Source organism: Emydura macquarii, unplaced genomic scaffold (assembly GCF_026122565.2).
Source record: "Emydura macquarii macquarii isolate MOO-44397 ecotype Brisbane River unplaced genomic scaffold, CSIRO-AGI_Emac_v2 contig_1876, whole genome shotgun sequence".
NCBI classification, from domain to species: domain Eukaryota; kingdom Metazoa; phylum Chordata; order Testudines; family Chelidae; genus Emydura; species Emydura macquarii.
The window spans coordinates 13,476,135-13,496,919 of record NW_027132013.1 but is presented as its reverse complement, the minus strand read 5'-3'; the positions used below and the strand labels follow the sequence as shown (position 1 = coordinate 13,496,919).

General features: G+C 45.5%; 2 protein-coding genes across 8 annotated transcripts in view; one reads left to right on the top strand and one right to left on the bottom strand.

Moving 5' to 3' along the window:
- The window catches only part of NR1H3 (nuclear receptor subfamily 1 group H member 3), a 51,240-nt gene extending 41,334 nt beyond the window's left edge, over nt 1-9,906 (bottom strand). For 2 of the 5 annotated variants that reach the window (XM_067557701.1, XM_067557702.1), the window contains exons 1-2: nt 5,869-6,097; nt 452-559 (exon numbers count right to left, since the gene is read on the bottom strand). The gene's annotated coding sequence lies outside the window, so the exon portion shown is untranslated. Of the gene's footprint in view, nt 1-451; nt 560-5,868; nt 6,098-6,838; nt 7,001-9,759 lie in introns of those variants that run through there. The other 3 variants (XM_067557700.1, XM_067557705.1, XM_067557707.1) reach the window with 3 other exon arrangements.
- Nucleotides 9,907-10,068: 162 nt separating this feature from the next.
- ACP2 (acid phosphatase 2, lysosomal) lies at nt 10,069-20,144 on the top strand. Of its 3 annotated transcripts, XM_067557696.1 has the most exons (11): nt 10,069-10,362; nt 10,558-10,653; nt 10,882-10,968; nt 14,620-14,772; nt 15,131-15,229; nt 15,403-15,492; nt 17,421-17,553; nt 17,654-17,742; nt 18,635-18,741; nt 19,047-19,222; nt 19,307-20,144. In XM_067557696.1, exons 1-11 carry the CDS (start codon nt 10,267-10,269, stop codon nt 19,441-19,443), a joined length of 1,263 nt encoding a protein of 420 aa, XP_067413797.1. In that variant the 5' UTR covers nt 10,069-10,266; the 3' UTR covers nt 19,444-20,144. The 3 variants fall into 3 exon arrangements, with proteins under 3 accessions (XP_067413797.1, XP_067413798.1, XP_067413799.1); XM_067557697.1 differs by lacking the exon at nt 10,882-10,968; XM_067557698.1 differs by lacking the exon at nt 10,558-10,653 and having other exon boundaries at nt 10,070-10,362.
- Nucleotides 20,145-20,785: the final 641 nt, after the last annotated feature.

Sequence of the window (20,785 nt, the reverse complement as noted above, 5' to 3'; positions counted from 1 at the left end):
CCCCAGATCTCCTAAGCACAGTTTCTCAGTACTCCATACTCTGCCTGAAAAAGTCCATCCTCTGTTTTGTTTAATATATATATATATATATTTATTTTATTATTTTTATCCTCTAACTTCCATTCAGAGAATTGGCTTTTTTCTCCTAAGGAGAAAGAGTTGCCTGTGTGTGTGTGTGTGTGTGTGTGTGTGTGTGTGTGTGTGTACACGTACACCCACAGGAATCAAAAGAAGGATCCCTTCTGTCTCTCTCCGAAAAGGTCCTGGCCAGGGGCTGAAGAACGGACTCCTCAGAAAATCTAACCCTCTCTATTTATTACATGGGATCTAGATGGGCCAGATGGGTCTGTGTCTCACCTGGAAGTCCAGCCTGGGAAATCAGCAGGGATTGCTGGAGGCTTATTAGAGAGGTGGCAGCAGGAAAAGTGAACTGGACCCAAAGGCCTCTTACCATGCTTTATGGTGTTCATAAAGTAATCAATCCAAGGCCAGAAGGGACCATTGTGATCATCTAGTCCAGTGTTTCTCAACCTTTTTGTGCTGACGACCCCCTTTGGACCTTAAAAAAAAACAAAAACGTTTTTTGACCACCTACCTTAAGCTTGGAGCTCAGGCTTCACCCCCCATGGCTCAGGGCTTCTGACTAGTGCAAGATGGTATAGTTCTGGGGGTGCAAGGCTGGAGAGCTGGAGGAAATTGGCTAGAGCCTCCCTATTGTTGGTTCATGAGTGGCTGGGAGATCATTCATGTAACTCCCTGGGTGTATCTCTGCCTGTGGATGGCTGTGTAATTGCAGTGCCTATCACAGGTTTGTACCTGGACATCAGCATCACAGTGTGACAGGTAACCCGGATTCGGTGGGGCTCAGTGATCCCACAGTCCAGGTTGCACCCCAGAGACCCTGTCACACCCACTTAAACCTTTCTGGTAACCTCCCGGGAGAGGTTGAGAAACACTGATCTAGTCTGATCTGTATCACACAGGCCACAGAACTTCCCAAAATAATTCCTAGAAAAACATCCAATCTTGATTTTAAAAAATGTCAGTGATACAGAATCCACCATGATCCTTGGTAAATTGTTCTAAGGGTAATTACCCTCACTGCTAAAAATTTACACTTTATTTTCAGTCTGAACTTGCCTAGCTTTAACTTCCACCCATTGGATTGTGTTATACTTTCTCTGCTAGACTGAAGAGTCCATTATCAAATATTTGTTCCCCAGGTAGATACTTATAGACTGTAAACAAGTCACCCCTTAACATTTTCTTCTTAAAATAAATAGATTGAGCTCTTTGAATCTATCAGCATAAGGCATGTTTTCCAATCCTTTAATCATTCTCATGGCTTTTCTCTGAATCCTCTACAATTTATCAACATCTTGAATTGCAGACACTGAACTGGACATAGTATTCTAGCAGTAGTTACATCAGTGTCAAATACAGAAGTAAAATAACCTCTCTATTCCTACTCGAGATTCCTGTTTATGCATCCAAAGATTACATTAGTCCTTCTGGTCACAGCATCGCAGTGGGAGCTCACATTCAGCTGATTAACCATCATGACCCCCAAATCTTTTTCAGTCATGGCTTCCCAGGATAGAGTCCCCCATCCTATAAATATAGCCTTTGTTCCTAGAAGTATATATTTACATTTAGCCATATGAAAATGCATATTGTTTACTTGCGCCCAGCTTACCAAGCAACCCAGACCTCTCTGTATCAGTGACCTGTCCTCTTCATTATTTGCAACTCCCCTAATTTTTGTGTCATATACAAACTTCATCAGTGGTGATTTTAAGTTTTCTTCCATGTCACTGATAAAAACATTAAATAGCGTGGGGCCCAGAACTGATCCTTCCAGGACCCCACTAGAAACATACTTGCTCTATGATGATTCCCTATTTACAATTACATTTTGAGACCTATCAGTTAGCCAGTTTTCAATCCATTTAATGTGTGTCATGTTAATTTTATATTGTTCTGTTTTTTTAATTAAAATATTGTGCAATACCAAGTCAAACACCTTAAGAAGTCTAAATATACTCTATCAATACTATTATCTTTATGAACCAAACTTGTAATCTATCAAAAAATATATCAATTTTGACAAAATCTATCTTCCATATACCCATGTTGATTGGCATTAATAATATTACCCTCCAATAACTCTTTATTAATCGAGACCCGTATCAGCCACAACATTATGTTGCCTAGGATTGACATCAGACTGACAGGCCTATAATCACTCAGGTGATCCCATTTGCCCATTTTAAATATTGGCACATTAGCTTTCTTTCAGTATTCTGAAACTTCTCCTGTGTACAAAAAATTACTGATAATCAACATTAATGATCCAGCAAGCTCCTCAGCCAGCTCTTTTAAACTTCTTGGATGAAAGTTATCTGATCCTGCGGATTTAAAAATGTCTAACTGTAGTAGCTGCTGTTTAACATCCTCCTGAGATAATAGTGGAATGAAAGGAGTGACATCTTGTGGAATGACTGCATAATCTGTTTTTTCCCCCAAATACAGAATAGAAATATTTATTTAACGCGTCCGCCTTTTCTGCATTATCATGGATCATTTTGCCATTTTCATCTAGTAATGTACCAATACCATTGTTAGGATTCTTTTTGTTCCTAATATACTTTAAAAACTCCTACTTACTGTCCTTGACTCAGCTGGTCATAGATTTCTCCATGTGTCTCTTTACTTCCCTTATTAATTTTCTACAATTTCTAGTTTCTGATTTATATTAATTAGTATTGACCGCTTTCTTCCATTCCATTCTAGCTGCCTTCACTTCCACTCTAAACCACGTCATTTTTTTAAACCAGTACAGCCTTTTTCCTTGATTGAGGCTTTTTGGGCATCAATTACAGTGAGTGTTCTTGAGCAATTCCCAGTCATCATTCATATCCTCCCAGCTGATTTGGCTGACAATTGTTTTCAGCATTGTGTAACTGGCCTTTTTAATGCACCAAGTATATATATTACTGGTTTGAACTTCATTCTGTTTGCACATTATAAATGTGATCAAGTCATGATCACTTGTACCTAAGATACCATTAAGCAACCATGTGTTGACAATGTCCAGGCTGTGCCCAGTGCCTGAAGGGAGGAGGTGGCTGAGCTCTGCAGTCAGGAGTGTTGCTGCTGGTATTATTTTTGATCTTCTATATAGTGTGCTGCCCTTCTGACTTCACTCCCCTGATGCAGAGTGTGGAGGGGAAACTGCTTGCCCATGGAGCCAGTTTTCTGAATTCTATTTGGTTCTTTTCTTGCCTGGGGAAGAGATGCCAAGCCAATCCCACCCAGACTGGGCTGATGAGGGGAGCTGCACTCTGCCCATAGAATCAGCTGAGCTCCCCAACAAAACTCAGTCAGGGGATGAAGCAGGAGGCACAGACCCTTCTGCCTCTGGCTTTTCTTGGCCTAGCTCTTTTCTGGAAGCCTGCAGGGTCACCAGCTACTGCAAACACTGCATGAGGGGAAGCAGAGCTGAGATGAAAATCTTCCCAAAAGGCAAATGCAACCCCGAGACACAGCTGGGAATATGGAGACAAACTGTTAGTCAGAAATCTGAAATCAAGTCTGGAATTTCCCTCAGAAAAGTCCTGCAGCTGAGGCACCTGGTTGAGCAGCTGGTAACTGGGAAGACACAAAAAAATGGAGGGAACTGCATGGGCAAGGGCATTCCCCTGCTGCCAGTGACTGACAGGTCTGGTTCAGGCTAAAGTACCCATTGTGAACAACCTGCAGACCTTTGCACAACAAAGAGCAGGTCAAATCGGAGACATTATTGCAAATGTAGGTTAAAATGATCTTTTCTGACCACATATGAATCAGCCTGCAACCAACTCCCAGATGTGCAGACAGCCCATGCCCCACAGAATTCACAATCAAGGTTATGACAAGGTGTAACAGGTGGATGAGACAGACAAATGTTGAGTTCAGAGAAAAGGAGGACAAGGACACAATAAAGTGAACAAGTTATCATACGTTACGCAGAGGTATCTACTCCCCACCTGACTAGGCAGGCAGGGAGCAGAGATCTCTGCTTTGCTTAATGTATAACTAGCTAACTTTACCGATATCTCACCCTTAAACACCATTGCCTCTGACGTGTTTGTCACATTCACATGTTGTTTCTGGTCATAATCTATAGACTGTGAGCTCTTTAGACCAGGGATCATTGTTTATACCATGATGGTGCAACACCTAGCACTGATTCTTGATTGGCGCCTGCAATACAAATTAATAATGTTTTCAACTTTTCATTCAGACTAGGGGATATAATCCCTTTTATTTCACTGGGGACAGGTCTACACTAAAAAGATAAATTAACCCCTCCCCTGTCACTCGGAGTGTGAAAAATCTACATCCCTGAGTAGCATAGTTAAGTCGACCTAAACCCCAGTGTAGACAGGGCTAGATCGACAGAAGAATTCTTCTGTCAACCTAGCTACCACCTCTCAGGGGGATGGATTAACTATAGTGACAGAAGAACCTTTCCCATCGCTGTAGTGAGTGACTACACTGAAGTGGTACTGCAACTGTGCGGCTGTAGCGGTTTAAGCATAGACATTGCCTTAGAACGGAAACAGAAAGGATCCTATTTATAATAAAAGACATTGCAGGGGATTGGAGGGGAACCAGTGTTAGAGAGGTGGAAATTAAATCTGAAGACTTTCATCTCTAGGTCACCAGTTACAATCTGGCACAGGTTAGTAATGACTTGGAAGCTGTTTATATTGGATGATCCCTGTTTGAAATGAGTTGTGGTCTCAGTCAAGTTCCTAGTGAGACTGGTGTCCACGGCACAAAAAATGCTACTACAATTGGCATTATTTGGCACACTCAGAAGAGAGGCAAGGATTGGACAAGTCATGGCAGTGCCTCTACATGTGATCCCTCCAGATCAAAGATGAGGCATGTTTGACTGTGGTGTGAGGAAGATCACCTAGCACTGCCTGGGCTATACCTGTCATGGGATTAGAAGGACCTCCCTTCCTAATGGCTGTCAGTCTAGAACCTCTTACCAGCACAAATGCACATGAATAAATAAAAACTCCTTACAGAAAATAAAGGAGGGTTCAGGCAAGAGTCCAGCTACCCCCTGCCTTGAATAGAGAGTATGAATAAAGTACGGGAGTACAGCAACCATCATCGCAGATCAGAGTCTGTCACTTTCCCCCACCACTGGAGCAGCAGCAATACACTGAGGCAGGGCTGTTGGATCAATGGGGGCCAAGTTGATGTGATATCCCCCAAAAACACGAAGAGGTAGAGCTTGATCTAAGTCTGTAAGAGAGAAATCTTACAGAGTATCTCTTAAAGAAAGACCACAGCCTGGCTCAATGGACCCCCCCAAGCATTCTCCATTCCTGCATCCTACCACTGAAGACATGAGGAAATTGGTATCTTGCAGTTTGGCAATAAAATTACACTAAGTGGGTGCAAAAAGCACCCCCCTTTGACACCTTTCTCCCTCCACTTAATCTGCCCTCCCAACTGTCCCCACGTAGACAGAACAAGATGCATAATAGTCACATGAAAAGTTCAGCTCCTTCTTTATGCCAGAACACAATATGCCATGAAACAGGCCAGAATGGCTTTCTCACCACAGTACCCAGCTGCACATAGGGTGCACAGTCCACACCTATGCTCCAGCAATATATCAGGTTTTTTTCTCAGTCACCTCAAATCTCCTGGTGCCACCACAAACCCATAATACCAGCCACCCTGATGAGATTCCTGGGACAACATACAGACAGCATGGGGTAGGCACAGCCTTGTAGAGTCAGAACAAGAAGGTGCCTGCACATCCCAAGATTCCCCGGGACAGGGTGAAAAGAAAGAAGTTACCAGTGTGAGCCCCTGCAGCTCCTCCGTGGCACAGGAACGCCAGCAACCCCTGGAGTGGAGGTGCCCTGCTCAGTAAGAGAATAACACAGGCCACAGAAGAGGGAGTGACCCGTTCAGTGCAGCCCAGTCGCTCCCACGGGCACAGGAATGCCGGACTATCGAGGACTCAGGAGAGGGGGTGACCGGGTCAGCAGCATAGCCTAGCCGGCCCTCAATATTTACTTCTTGGAGCTGCTGCTGAACTTGCAGTGATGTAATGTGAGCAGCAGCAGCCTCAGAGTCACATGCTTGAGCTTTCCCCAACTCCACCCCCATGGCGTTCCTCCCCCCGCCAGTCCCCCTGACCTCTACATCCTGGCAGCATGGCTTGCTTGACAACACAAACAGAGAACCAGATCCTCCCACCTGGCCCCTGGCCAGAAAGGCTGGGACCTAGCTGAGCTCAGCCAGGGGAAAGAGAGCAGCAGCAAAACCACTGCAGCTTCTGAGCCTGAGCTCTAGTCAATATACTTAGTTTCCCTGCAAATATTTGGACCACCACCGCTGGAGGTCAGGAGCTCAGCACTGAGCCCACTGCTGTCCTCCTTGAGCTCTTCTTCTGAGATACAGGGACAGTTAGGAAGCAGAGTGCATGCCCTGTGCTGCACCTAGAAAAGTCTACAGATGTATTTATTTTTACATTTGGGGAGTATTTGATCTCCATTAAAGTAAAAGGCCAATAATACCAGGCACAGTGATGCTTCCCTTCCCCGCTAGTTCTCTTGATGGACCTCACTCCTGACCATCAGCACCTCCTGCTATTCTAAACATGCTCCCCACACATATCTCCTGAAGACCTTCAATCCTGGCCAGCAGCCCCCTGGCTATTCCAGTTGAATGCTGTCCCCATTGGCTATGCCAGGCCTGCCCCACCTCTCCTGCCAGCTCTGTAGATACGACAAGAAACAGATAATAAATGTGATTTACTCACTTCTTGCTTCACCTTCATTTTTGGTCTCCAACCACATCTTTTCCCTGACCTGCTGTCAGTCTATTGTCTGTCTCCCTTTCATTATGTTCTGTCTTGTTCCTTCGCAGTTCTCCTCGGCTCTCTTCCCCTTCCTCACTTAGGTCCCTCAAGTTCTCCCCATCCCTGAAATGAATGAGGAGAAAAGTTGATGAGCCAATCCCATAGCAGGTAATGCAGGAGGCAGAAAGGATCTCCTTCTATCTGTTTACCTTCAAAAGGATTTAAAAAAAAAAAAAAAAAAAATCAGCTGAAAATGGATCTCAGAGTTGCGGCCAAATCTGGGATCAATTGGTCCTTAGTTTAGACAGGACTCGGAAAACAGCAGAGGAAAAGGAAGGAGGAAATGGGGCTGTTTGTTTAGAGAGAGTCTGTAGGAAGATCTGGTTAGTTAGAATATAGGTGCTGGAAATCTCTAGCCACTACCACCACCTGAGCCCAAAAGAAACAACAGTTCCTTCTGAATGGCCTCACTGAAATCAGCCTCCTTCCACTCTCCAAGCAAGTATAGGATACCTCCAAGACCTTGTCAATACAGGAAAGTTGCACATGTTTAACTTAAATGAGTTTTTAAACCATTTTAGTTAAACTGGTACAATCCCTTGTGTGGACACATATTTCAGCTGAAGAGTGGCTTATTTCAGTTTAGTTTAACCAATTATTAATTGCCTTAAATGGAAATGAAATAAGCCAGGTTTAAACCAAAATAAGAGGATCCACACAGCTTTCTGCACCAGTTTGATTAAATTGGTTTAAACAAAAATCACTCCTTAAATTAGACTGATACAAATTGCTCAGACAGACAAGTTTCAGAGTCATATTAACCAGAAATGAAATGGTCCCTTTAGGACACACCCAATCCATTCTCCCCACCTTTCAAGAGCAGGGTGGGATTGCTCGCTAGTATATTATGAAGAGAGAGCAGCCTATCCATAGGTAAGGCTGCAACCAGTCCAGTTTTAGACATTCTATAATTTTCATTTGGAAAATTGGTTTGGCCTGAAAATTGCTAGCTTCACCCATAAGCCAAAGCAAATTCAAACAAACTGCTTTTGAGTTACAAGTCAGTAAAAAACAAACAAACAAAACCCACAGATTTGAAATGTAGATTTTGTCTAATGTTTCTTTGTGTCCCAGCATTGATCAATAAAAATCACATCACATCACAATATAAATACTATTTTCCCCACCAGTAATCTCAAAATAGAAATGCAGCCCAAAACCTCTCTGACAAAGAAACATAAAAAGTGTATGTACACAGCAACGATGTATATAGGCCTTGTCTGCAAAGAATTTTTAAGCAATTCTCCCACTACCATTGGCCTAGCACCAGTGAAATTAATAATACTAATATACAGATAACAATATATCTACAATACAATATTACATATTAAAAACCTATATTAAAATATTAACAGTGATTGACTAAACACACTTCTTCTTGTGTGGCATCTCCATTACTAGAGATGCAACCATGGTAACCCATTCTATACAATTCTCTGCTAATCTCTTTGTGGATTAATAGTCCTTTTGATCCACCCAGGATACCACATCATCCATCCATGATCTTCTTTTTCAGCCTTGTGTTCTTTTGCCATCAACTTTCCCTTCTAGTGCCTGTAAACATGTATCATCCACTGAGCTTCTTAAAATGTCCTGTGCAAATCAAATCTATATTTTCATCAAATCTCTAACTGGCGTTTGCTGAGTTGGTTCCAATCATCTCCAATACTTTTTCATTGGTTATGGGATTTAACCATGGTATTTTCAGAATTCTTCTATAACACCAAAACGCAAAGGACTGCAGCTTCTTTATTATCCATGTTTGATATCAGGTCTCAGCGCATGTTAATTGAGAAGTCTCACAGCTTAATTGAAGGGGCTGAGGTGCTGATTCTCATATAACACGGTCTTCAAATTTTTTCTTATTAATTGAAACAGTTGTTAACAACATTTTTAAACAAGTGACTACAAATCCCTTCATCTTTCATTTATTCAGCTTTCACTCTTAGCTATTGTAATATCATAATTTTACAGTTCTCTAGCCAGTAGAGTATACCAGGCTACACGAGAATAGACATTTTAATGTACAAAGCAAGCACCTTTTTTTTTTTTTAAATTCAGGCCTTCTTTATAAGTAATAAAAAAAAAGTGCACAATCCCAATTTTTTTCTTTTTCTTTCTTTCTTTTCTATAATGAGGGATAGAATTTTTTAGGTTTCTAGCAATTCTGTTTGAGCTCAGCAAAAAAAAGTTTACTGTATATGCTCAATATAGCAAATCATTCTAAATCAATTTTCTGACACTCCCAAAGACACTGGTTGCTCCACTGTGAGAGTTATGCCATGTCAAAGTTTAACTTTTTAAAGAACTGTTAAAAAAGTCAATGTCGTTTTTTTAAATGGGAAATATGTATATTCTCACACACACATATAATCTCATTCTCAAAAACAACAATCATTTTTTGCTAAAATTTTCAAACAGAGACAATGCCTGGGAATTTTCAGCCAAATTGATGAATGCACCAGAAAGTTATGCAAAGAACCAAAGAATGGAAAAGGGAATTTTAGGTAACCTTCACCATAGACATCACTACAAATTCCATGTTACTGGAGTCAGTCCGATACTGGTGTTAAATTCCTGCTCCCACTGTTGGAGCTAAGAGCATGCTGGATGCCAGCTCTCTAGGCTCAACAGTCTGTAATTTATTTGGCTGGACTTCAGCCAGTACTAGCTGCATCTGTCCACTGGTTTGGGGTAGCCATTAGAGCTGTCACACAGGTCTAGGATCCAATGGACGGCACATCCATGCAGGAATCCTGGCACACTTTTCAGACCTAGACTCCAGCTCATTGCTCTTCTAGGGAGATAAGCATGAGCAATACCTTGGCACCTGTATGTGACCCAAGCCAGCTAGACACTGGCCCAACCCGTCCATGGCCAGTCCCAATGGACACTAGGGTCCGCCTCCTGGGTGAATGCACACAGACTGGGAACCAGACAACCGCCAAGTGGGGGGGGGACCGGGAGCCTCTTGGAAAGAAGTTCCTGAGTCCCCTATGATGAAGGGTGACAGCCCATGAGCAGACACTCCCTCCCCCCCCCCACATACACACACACACACACACACACACACACACACACGGCACTTCTCTAACACTTCCGGTATGCTGGTGCTTCCTCCCTTTACTGATACTGTCCCATTGCTATGGTGCTTCCCCCTCTACCAAGATGGCGGATCTCTTTTTCCGGTGTGCCCTAGAATGTGTGTCCGGCGGCTCCTGCGGCCGGCAACGCCGGGGTTCCGGCCGGCGGACCGGGCCGGGCGAGCCAGGCGCAGCGTCACAGTTTCACACACACAGCGATAGGCTGCGGCTGGGTGGGGGAGAGCGATGGCGGCTCCTCTCGCGCTGCTGCTGTTGCTGGGCATCAGCCTCGCGCTGGCCCCGCCACTGGCCCAGGCCCGCAGCCTGCGCTTCGTTACCCTGGTGAGGGGCGGTGGGCGGAGAGCTCGGGCGGGGCTGGGTGCAGCGGCGGGGCTCGGCCCGGACTGGCAGCGCAGGGCGGCGGGGGCGCGGGGTGACGTGACGTGCCGTGCCGGGCCGCGGGGTGACTGGGGCGAGGCGGGGAGCGCGGGGCGGGGTTTGGGGCTCCAGGCAACTCCAAGGTGTCTCCTCTTGCAGCTGTACCGCCACGGGGACCGCTCCCCGGTGAAGGCCTATCCGCGGGACCCCCATCAGGAGAGCGCGTGGCCCCAGGGATTTGGGCAGCTCACCCAGGTGGGTCCCCCGGGAAGCAGCGTTGCACGGGGGGTGGCGCCTCACGAGGGGTCTGCTTTATCTGCTGCCATTTCCTACGAGCGAGTGGGTGCCAGCTGGGGGGGGGAGCCCAACCCCTCCTCTCCCCTCCCGCAGCCATTTTATGTGGCCTTTGACCCCAGGCTCCCCAGCGGCCTTTGCTGGGATTGGCCCAGAATAGGGGCAAATCCTGTTTTTTGGTGTGTGCAGGTTGGGATGTTGCAACAGTGGGATCTGGGCCAGTCTCTGCGGAAGCGTTATCATGGATTCTTGAATGCCTCATACAACAGGCAGGAGGTCAGTGCAACAGGACCCCACTCCCATAGGGTCATCACCCCCTAACCCTCTCCTGTAACCACTCTTTCTTCCTGTAAGGAGCAGCTGCACTGTCTTTGGGACCCCTTATGTCTTCCCTTTGTCATATTCATGCTATTGTGCCTTGACATATTAGAATATGATATGACCATAGTAAATAGCATCTTTTGTAGGCACTGTTATGATATCACTTGGGTTACTGTGAATACCAAAGAAATGCAGTTATGTAAAAGTGGAGGGAGAGAGTATGAGATAAAGGGCAAGAAGGAATGATGACTACATCTGGGCATGACAAGATATTATGCGAGAGGAGGCCTGAAGCCACTAAACAAAGGGAGGTAGAAAGGGTAATATAGAGACCTACAAAAACACCCATGACATCTGCTGAAATTCATCTGATCACTTCCCACTCCTGGTGAATACCAGGTGAATCAACAGGTCTCTGGTAAGCAGGCCTCAGGCCTCTGGAACTCAGGCTCCAAAGGAAATTAACTCAGCTAAATAAATAAATGCAGTTCCTCTATCTGGCATTCTTACTACTTTTTTGTTCCCCACACCAATCCTAGCATGCTTTTGCAGTTGAGCAAAGTGTTGGAGAGCAGATGTTCATGCAAGACTTTCTAGTACCTGGGGTTACAGAGACAGTACCTTTTTCATACTTAGTAGATTCTGCCTGGTTCCTCAAATATTCTAACACCTCAGAAACTGTCAGTCATAGTAAAGCTCTTAAGAAGTACCTTATCTGGATCTAGTTTCCTTGGCAGAGGATCCTGTTGCAACCTAGCTGAGTAAGACTTTGCTTGCTTTCTGGTTCTCTTCCATCATTGAATCCTGCATTGAGACAAAGACACCTGTCCTACTCCCAGCCCTTTATATTTTGTGGCAGATATCCCAGTCCTAAAGGGCTAGTAGGAGTGAGGAAAAAGCTAATATTAGTTCGCATAAATTCTCCCCATTAGATACCAGGACAGATTCAGCCCAGGGATAAGCAGAAGCAACACCATTATAAGAAAGTTAAATATCTGCTCTGAAATTGGTCCATGAATCACAGTTGGAATATAGCACTGAGTACCACTGCCCCGTATCAGAGAATCAAAGACTTGAGCCGTGGGAGATTAAAATGGTAGCTGATCTCCATAGGACAGGGATGCAGCCTGTGTTTGCCTTGCCCAGTCCCAGAGAAGACCAGTGACCAGCTCCAGGCACCATCTAATAAGAAGTTTACACATACACACACACATTATAGTCACTATCCAAGCTCTTCCTTTTTTTCTGTCAGTAAGGCACTGAGGATCTTGTCCCCAAGTAGCTATTTCCGTTTTCTTTGCAAGTTTGATGTTGCTACAGAAGTCTTCACCTTAGTTTCCGATTAGCTGTCTGGGAAGTTCTCTTGTTCAAAGTATGGAGGCATTCAGAAGCCATGTATACATAGAGGTGAAATGGGTTTCTAAAGGAGGGGGTGTGAGAAGTCTCCAAAAATACTTATTACTGTTCTTTGGACGGATTTGATTCAGCAGGAGCGAGAGTTTCAAGATGGAGGGAGTGTTATCTCAGGACTCCTGTCCTAGTCCTGATACTGACTCACAGCTGAGTCAGGCCTTTTAATATTAATGTGGTGCTGGATTGCCAGCTGACCTCTTCTGGTCAAGTGTCCACTGCCTCATTTCCCCTTTTTGGGCTCCCCAATAAATGCAAACTCATGTGGTTCAAGTAACATCCCCTTCTTGTGATTTAGCTTATTAACAAAACCTAACAGTTCAGCGTCAACTCAAATACAAATCTTCCAACCCTCCTACCCAAGCTTTGAGATTCCTTCGCACTTTTCTGTCTCTCCTAAAGCTTTTCCCAGCTGATGCTGCTGCTTCTCCTTTTTCCTGCAGTTGTCTGCCACCTGGCTAATGCAGAGAGCACTCTCCTACTTCCTGACCCTGATCTCCTCTGAGCAAGCTTCCTCTTACAGCAGTGGTGGGGAACCTTTTTTCTGTCAAGGGCCTGATGGTGACCCTGGCGGGGGGAGAGAATTCAGCAACGAGGGGAGGGGGGAATTCGGCAGCGGCGCGGTTTCACGGCGGCGGTGGGGTTCCGTGGGGGGTGGGGAGGAGTGCCCACCGCCAAAGTCCCCCTGCCGCCGAAAAGGGGCAAACGGTGGGGGGTTTCGGCAGGGGGGAGCAGTGCCCACCGCCAAAGTCCCCCTGCTGCCGAAAAGGGGCAAAGGGCGGCAGGGTTTCGGCAGCGGGCACTGCCCCCCCACACGGAACCCCACCGCCGCCGTGAAACTGCGCCGTCGCCGAATTCCCCCCCGCCGCCAGGGCCAGACCTAATGACATTCCCCACCCGTCTTACAGGAAGTACCAGCTCCAGACTGCCATTATGTGACTGTTGGTCACTTGACTCAGACACAGGCTACAGTCTTGTAAAAAGGTGCTGGGACATGAGTATATGCCCAAGGATAAGCAACCTGATATGGTGCTGTAGACTGTTCTTTCTTTATCCTATGTTAAGATACCTTGTATGTGTTTCTTTAGAGCATACCTTGGCTCCATCCTAGCTAATGGGGAAGGGTCTCTCTCTAGCCATGCATCCTGTCAGATGGGTGGAAATATTCAGAGTAAAGGCAGTGAGTAAACTTTGTTTTTTCCAAGAATAAGTTTTGAGGATATTGTTTGTATACAAGATGCTACATAAAGTAAAACTATTATGTTACCATTCACAACACAGGCTGTCTACATCCTCCCCTCCTCAGTCACTATCACCAAATCTCCTGATCTTGGTGTCTTTTTTGATCTCTCTCTTCCTGCTCTTGTTTTATCTGCTTCTTTTCTGATGTCTTCACTGCCAGGATATTTATCCCTGCGTTCAGAATCATCCATCTCAATCACTCAAGCTTTCTACACTCGTGTCTTTACCCTCCCCCAGTTTCTTCAGTACACAGATGCCAAGGTATCAAACTCCCCTCACATTGACCCTCCTTGAATCTCTGCAATTGCTCTTGCTCTTCCTCCCTATTAAGGTCAAGTTTTCCTCCTTCCCCAAGGTCTGGAATGATGATCATCCTCTGCCCCCTTCCCTCCAAAGACCAAAAAGTGCTTCATAGACATTAATAAATGAAATCTCTGCCACCCCTGCTAGCCACGTCACTATTGTCATAATTTTACAGATGAAAAAACTGAGGCCAGAGAGGGCAGATTCTTGTCACAGGTTGCACAGCAAGTCAGTGGAAGAGCTGAGGACTGAACAAAGGCATTCTGCTGTCAGTTCTGTGCTGTAACTACACTGTATTTTCTCTTTGTACCTATCTCTAGCTATATCTCTGGCCTTGTCTCGTACCTACTTGCTCCTTGTATTATTCTGCCTGAGCTCCTCCTTCATTTCTATTCTGTCTCCCTCTCCATGCTGTGTCCCACTATACTCCACATGGCTTAATAGCCTGCTCTGTGATATGCACTTTCTCTTTCCCCACTGTTTGTGAAGTGCTCAAGCTGTAATGGCCTGTGCACATTCCACGTACTCCCTGCCTAACACTTTTTGTATTTGTGGTGTCTGTATTCTGAATCCCTTGATCAGAGCCAAGGTATCCCCACTCCTGTGTACAATAGTGATATTCACAGAACAGGATCTCTATTACCTTGGCAGATCTTCGTCCGCAGCACAGATTACGACCGGACGCTGATGAGTGCAGAGACCAATCTGGCAGGACTGTACCCCCCACAAGGACAACAGATGTTCAACCCCAATGTTTCCTGGCAGCCAATCCCTGTACACACTGTGCCTGACTCTGGGGAGAGGGTGAGTCATTTTCAAGGATAAATAGTGGCAGCTCAGGCATGGGGTTCTCCTTATCTGCAAGAGCCTCCCTTTTCAGTATCCTCTCCCTTCAGTCCTGAGTTTACCCCATATCACTCCTTAGCCTGCCTGGCAGGGGGTTCCCGTGCTCCAGACCTTGAATTCTCCTCATGTCCCTTGTTGATTTAGTTGTTAGGGCAGCATCTTGCTGGAAGGGAGACCCTTCCTCAGAAGGAGATATATAGACCCTGTTTAAGGGTGCATTTTATCCAGGGGTGTGGGAGTGGTGGGGAGGAAGTACAGTCACTGCTGCTTCTCAGGAAGCTTCTCTGACCCAGCCTCTCCTTTTTTCTCTGCCCAGCTGCTGAAGTTTCCATTATCCCCTTGCCCACGGTATGAGCAGCTACAGAAAGAAACTCGGCACTCAGCAGAGTACATGAATAAAACCAGACAGAATTTGGTAAGTAAGAGTTTGTGTGAGAAAAGGTCTCCCTGAGCTTGTGACCAGGAAGAAGACACCTCTATATGATTGTAGGTGACTGGGAGGGATGGAAGATCTTCATTCCACAGAATTGAGGGTGCACTGTGTGATGGAAGAGCAGAAGGTTTGAGTTTCTGCCTTGTCCCCCGCAGGAGTTCTTAGAGATGGTGGCAAATCAGACAGGGATCCAGGATGTGTCACTGGAGTCTGTCTGGAATGTGTATGACACACTTTTTTGTGAGGTAAGTTAGTCTGAGCATCCCCCCAGAACAGTAGGGACCGGGGTCTTGGGATTAGGGATTTACTGGAATGGAGACAATTGCATTTGGTGGCAAATGGATTTGCCTGTTGTACAGCAACCTTCCACTTCTTCCTCCACATAGTTAGCACTAATCTTCAGATTTCAGAATTATAACCCTTCCCCCTCTCCAGAGGCACAATTTAGGAAATCTATCCACTCTAGCACCATAGATCCTGTAGCTGCATAACTCAGACATCATGCCAGAACTGAAAGAATGCCACAAGTGAAATAAGTGTCTCCTGAGAAAGGGATAGTTGTTCCAAAATCTTTACTACTGTTTGGTTTTAGTTAGTTAAAGCAGGAGTGAGATTTTTTTCAAGAGGAGGGAGTGTTCATCTAGTTTGAGCAAGGAAGAGGGAATCAAGTCTCCTGGGTACTATTCTTGACTCTCCCTTAGCTCTCAGTTAACTTGGACTAGTCACTTCCCTACTCTGTGTCTCAGTTTCCCTATTTGTAAATAATACATTCTTACAATCCAGAGGACTGTTAGTTTTTGTTTAGGAATTACTAAAATTACACCACTTTGCTCTTCTCTAGAGCCTTCCTGTGCCAGAGGACCTCAAAACATTTTACAAACAAGGAGAAATAAAACCTATGTTAAAGTGGAGTTAAGGCTGAAAGCACATATCAGTAATACAGGGTAAACATTATAGCTATATTGTAATTATCCCAAAACAAGCATTACAAACCCAAGTAATTTAGAGTTGAAGTTAAAATGAATCCAACATGTTAAATTATGGAAATGAACAGTTAGAACATCCAATAATTGTAACTCTGCACTGTAGTGACATGTTGTAGTAACAATACAATTACAATTCATGGGTTTTTTTAAGTCCCAGATGAGATTAAACTGATTTTTAAAGACAGATTTTTTTTCTTCATAATGTCACTATAGGGCAGAGTTAAACTTGTTTTCTTGGTCATTATTGCTAAGGGCAGCCTGTGGTCCCAGTCCCATTGAATACAATGGAAGATGGTAGCCATTTTGAAAGAGGGCAATTCTTTGATTTTTCTCTGAAGAAAATACTCCAGCCTCTGCAGAAAGTGAAACTTCCAGTTTTTAAGAATAATAGGAAAAGCGACCATTAATTCTAAACATTTCTTTTTCAAACCTACTCCTTGTACCAGGTCTATTCCAGATCCACATCTTTGCCTAAATTTGTGTTGATAGACAGTACCTGAACGGAGATCACTGGGGACAAAAATGGTGTCACACAGGATGTTACATTTCTTAGAACTCATTTTTAAAATGACTTTTAAAACATGAACTAATAGATTACTTTCAAATGCTCAGAAAATCCATTTAGCCCTCAGAGTTTGGCCTTATGTGCACACAGGCTTGCACTAGTTTAACCAATGGTGTGTTTTTAGAACTCTAGTTAAACCAATGCAAGCTCGTGTATAGATACTCTTATTTTGGTTTAGCTAAATCTGGTTTCCCTTGTATGGATGTGCTCTGCCTATAGCAAAAGCTTTGTCTGAATCTTCTTCCTGCTCTTTTGTCTTATGTTTTGATTTCTGGCTGGCTATGGTCTCAATGGGGCAGAATCATTTCTACACATAGCAGATGCCCCAGGATTATTGTATCTGCAACCTGAGCTAACATCACACTGTGGCTGTGTTTTTAGAAAAAAGTAGTTTCTAGTGTTTATTCTTACTATTCCTTAGTGCTTCTTATGCTGAGATTGCAGAATGCCTTACAAACATAATTCTGCAGATTTGGATGAGCCCAGATGAGAAAGGGAGTCAACCATGGTAACACAGTGAGCCCATGGCAGAGCCTGAACTAGATCCCAGGTCTCCTGACTCTCAGCCCTGTGATCTACCCCCTGACTCCCTTTGAATGACCTCTTCCTTTTGTCTTTTCAGCAAACACACAAGCTGCCTCTCCCACAATGGGTGACTCCAGATGTCATGACTCAGTTGAAGCAATTAAAAGACTTTGGCTTTGAATTCCTGTTTGGGATCCACCAGCGAGTAGAAAAAGCTCGTCTGCAGGGTGGTGAGTGAGTGGGGAAGGGAAGGCAGCTCAGGTCAGATGGGAGGTGTCTCATTCAGTCCTAATGATTTTTGGAATCTGATGACCCATTCTCTTTCCTCAGGGGTCCTGTTGGCTCAGATAAGGAAAAACCTGACCCTAGCAGCAAATGCCTCTTCACCTCAGCGTCTGAAATTACTTGCCTACTCAGCAGTAAGTTTGTATCTGGGAGCTGCCCTCCCACTCCATCTGCCATGGGGTTTGGGCCTTGGTGATGGCTCTGCCCCTTTCCATCCTCCTATGCAGTCCCTACGTACTGCATCCGGGATATGTCTCTACCCATGGCAGCATATACTCCACAGCACCTGGCATCATCCCTTCTGCATCCAAGGAAGTAAATTCTCAATCTGCCAATCCAGCAAGTGGCAGAGTCAGCAGGAGCAGATAGACAGACTTGGTGTTACTGCCCCTTCTGATAGATGGGGTCGTGCTGCCCCAATGTGATGTTTCAGCCGATGATAGATGCAGACAGTCGTTCCCTCTCCAGCATCCTGCTGAGTTACACTGTCCAGGATCTGTCCCAGAACTAACATAGAATGGGATCCCTCACAGTGTGTCTACACTGCAGTAAAACACTCACTGTTGGCCCGTCAGTTGACTCAGGCTTGGGCTCCGGAGCTATGAAATTGCTGTGTAGATGTCCAGGGTACAGAGCCTGGGCTCCAGTCCAAGCTTGGACATCTCCACTATAATTTTATAGCCCCATGAGCCTAAGTCAGCTGATCCAGGCCAGCCCAGGGGTATTTTATTGCAATGTAGACATACCTTTAGGGACTCCTAGACTGGTATAGTTCCCAGCAGTGTCTCCCTCTCCCCCTTCCCTGGCACAGTCCCAAGTCACCTTACCAGGATCTGCTTTCTCAGCTCCTCTAGTGAGTTCTCATAATCTATTTTCCCTTCTCTGGCATGTTCCTGGGTCCCTTCAGTGAGCTTCCTCTTGCCCAGCACGGTCCTTGGTCCTGTGCTGAGCACTGCCTTTATTGATGGGCCTAAGCATGCTGTCCTGTTCGTGAAGGTTAATTCATGTTCTCTCCCTCTTTCTCAGCATGACACAACGCTTGTGGCACTGCAGATGGCTCTGAATGTCTACAACGGGAGGCAAGCACCATATGCATCATGTCACATATTTGAGCTGTACCAAGACAATGACAGGTGAGGGCTACTGTAAGGGCATTTGGTGTGGCTTTGCTTCATGAGTTAAACATGTAGGCAAGATTCCAGTCTCAGGGCAGAGCCTCTTGCCCTTGCTCCCAAGGGGAGCACAACAGAACGAAGACCTTAATACAGAAGAGTGGGAAAGGGCTAGCTCTCAGAGCTGCACGCTAAGTGGGTGATAGAAACTGACAGCCACAGGATAGCTGGAGAGGGGGATGGTCCCAAGGGGAGAAATGGAAGAAGGTATATGCAATTACTGACTTCTTGGCATTCCTCTCTATTCACATCTGTTTTGTCCCCAGTAACTTTTCTGTGGAGATGTTCTTCCGCAACGAGAGTGGGAGGGAGCCTTTTCCACTGACACTGCCAGGCTGTGCCCAGCGCTGCCCCTTGGTGGATTTCCTGCAGCTCACTGATCCCATCATTCCCCAAGATTGGGAGCGTGAATGCCAGGTAGCAAGAGATGGTCAGGACACGGGTGAGTGCAGGCTGGGTTGGGCATTGGTGAGAGACAGTGGGAGTTGGATGTTACCACACTGAATGCTCACTTTCTCCCTTGCAGAACTGATTGTGGCTCTGGCCGTCTGTGGATCCATCCTCTTCCTCCTCATTATCCTCCTCCTGACTGTCCTTTTCCGCATACAGTCCCAGCCGCCTGGCTACCGGCATGTTTCCAACGAAGGAGAGGAGCAGCCATGACAATTGCTTTGACCCCTCCCGCTCCCCCCCAGGCAGCGAGAGGGAGCAGTGCTGCTTCTGGGCGTGGTTGGGTTGTCCTTCAGTAACTGAGCATTCTTCTGCTCTGGCCAGTGCACCCCACACAGAAGCTGGATTCTGATTTTGGAACTGATGTGACCAGACTCTGGCTGCTCCTAAGATGAGACATGACATTTGTGGGGGGTGAAATCCCAGGGCATTTGGAGCAAGCTGGGCTGACCTCCTGGAGGCAGTGCATTGCTGCCTTCAATTCCTTGTACTGTGTGGAATGCCTGCCTCTAATACATGACAATTCTGGGGCTCACCTTTTGCAGTCAGCTGCTCTCCAGAAAGAATCTTTCTCCTGTTAATGGTTGTAATTCTACCAATTATCCTAGCAGTAGCACAGGGGACTGGGCCTCTCCATGTAGTTGCCAGCAGCTGCTCAGTCAGTAACTGCCTTGTTCACTAAGATCAAAATGATTTGATTTTAGTGTGATTCCTAATCTGCTTTGAGCACTTTGTCTTGGACCATTGGGCTGATTACTGTGGGATGGCTGCAGCTGGGCTGGAGGCCCTAACTCACACAGCTGAGTAGGGACTGAATCCTCATCTGCTTTCCAAGATGGAGCTGCTGGAGATCACTGGCTTGTTAGGAATGAGGTTGAGGTCCCCTTGTCCTTGCTACTTAATTGCTGCTGGCAGCTGATCACTCCCCCTCCTCCCTCCCACTTCTGTTCTGAGAGGAAAAACTGGCCTTAAATCAGGTAGGATTGCAAACCTCTCATTGGACCCAGGTTTCAGTGCAAGGGTAGGTTGGAGAAGTCCCAGGTATCAACGGATTTTGCTACCTGGATTATCCCATATGATGCCCACTTCCTGATCCTTCAGAGTTATCATGTACCTAGGCTGTTGTGCAATGCTGTATAAAGGAGAAAGTACCCTGCCTGCTCCCTAAACTTGAATTCCATTCATAATCCTAACTTGAAGAGCTACAATTGATAGGTGTGGTTATGAAGTTGTGGATCACTCTCTAAAACTACAGCCTTGTGTTTTGATCACCCCCAGCTGTGAATGCCACAGGCTGCCTTTAGCTACAGCCCCTGCAGCACAGTGGATGCAGATGCTGGCTGTGGGCCAAGCAAATGTGCATGACTGGCAGAAAATTTTACACTGCAATTAAAGAGCACGTAGCATAACTGTTTACCTCCAAAACTGGGACAAGTGCCAACCTAGTTAGTTTTCTTCCCCATCCCCCACATTGATGTCATTTAAAAAACAAATGCTCAGCTTAATGGTGGAGGCATGGTGGTATTTCTGGACCACTATTTACCTGTCAGGGTGG

Coding starts and splice junctions, on each gene's coding strand:
- ACP2 (XM_067557696.1), top strand. CDS start 10,267: ATGGCGGCTCCTCTCGCGCTGCTGCTGTTGCTGGGCATCAGCCTCGCG. Junction 15,493..17,420: donor ATGACACACTTTTTTGTGAG/GTAAGTTAGTCT, acceptor TTGTCTTTTCAG/CAAACACACAAGCTGCCTCT. Junction 19,223..19,306: donor AAGAGATGGTCAGGACACGG/GTGAGTGCAGGC, acceptor TCTCCCTTGCAG/AACTGATTGTGGCTCTGGCC.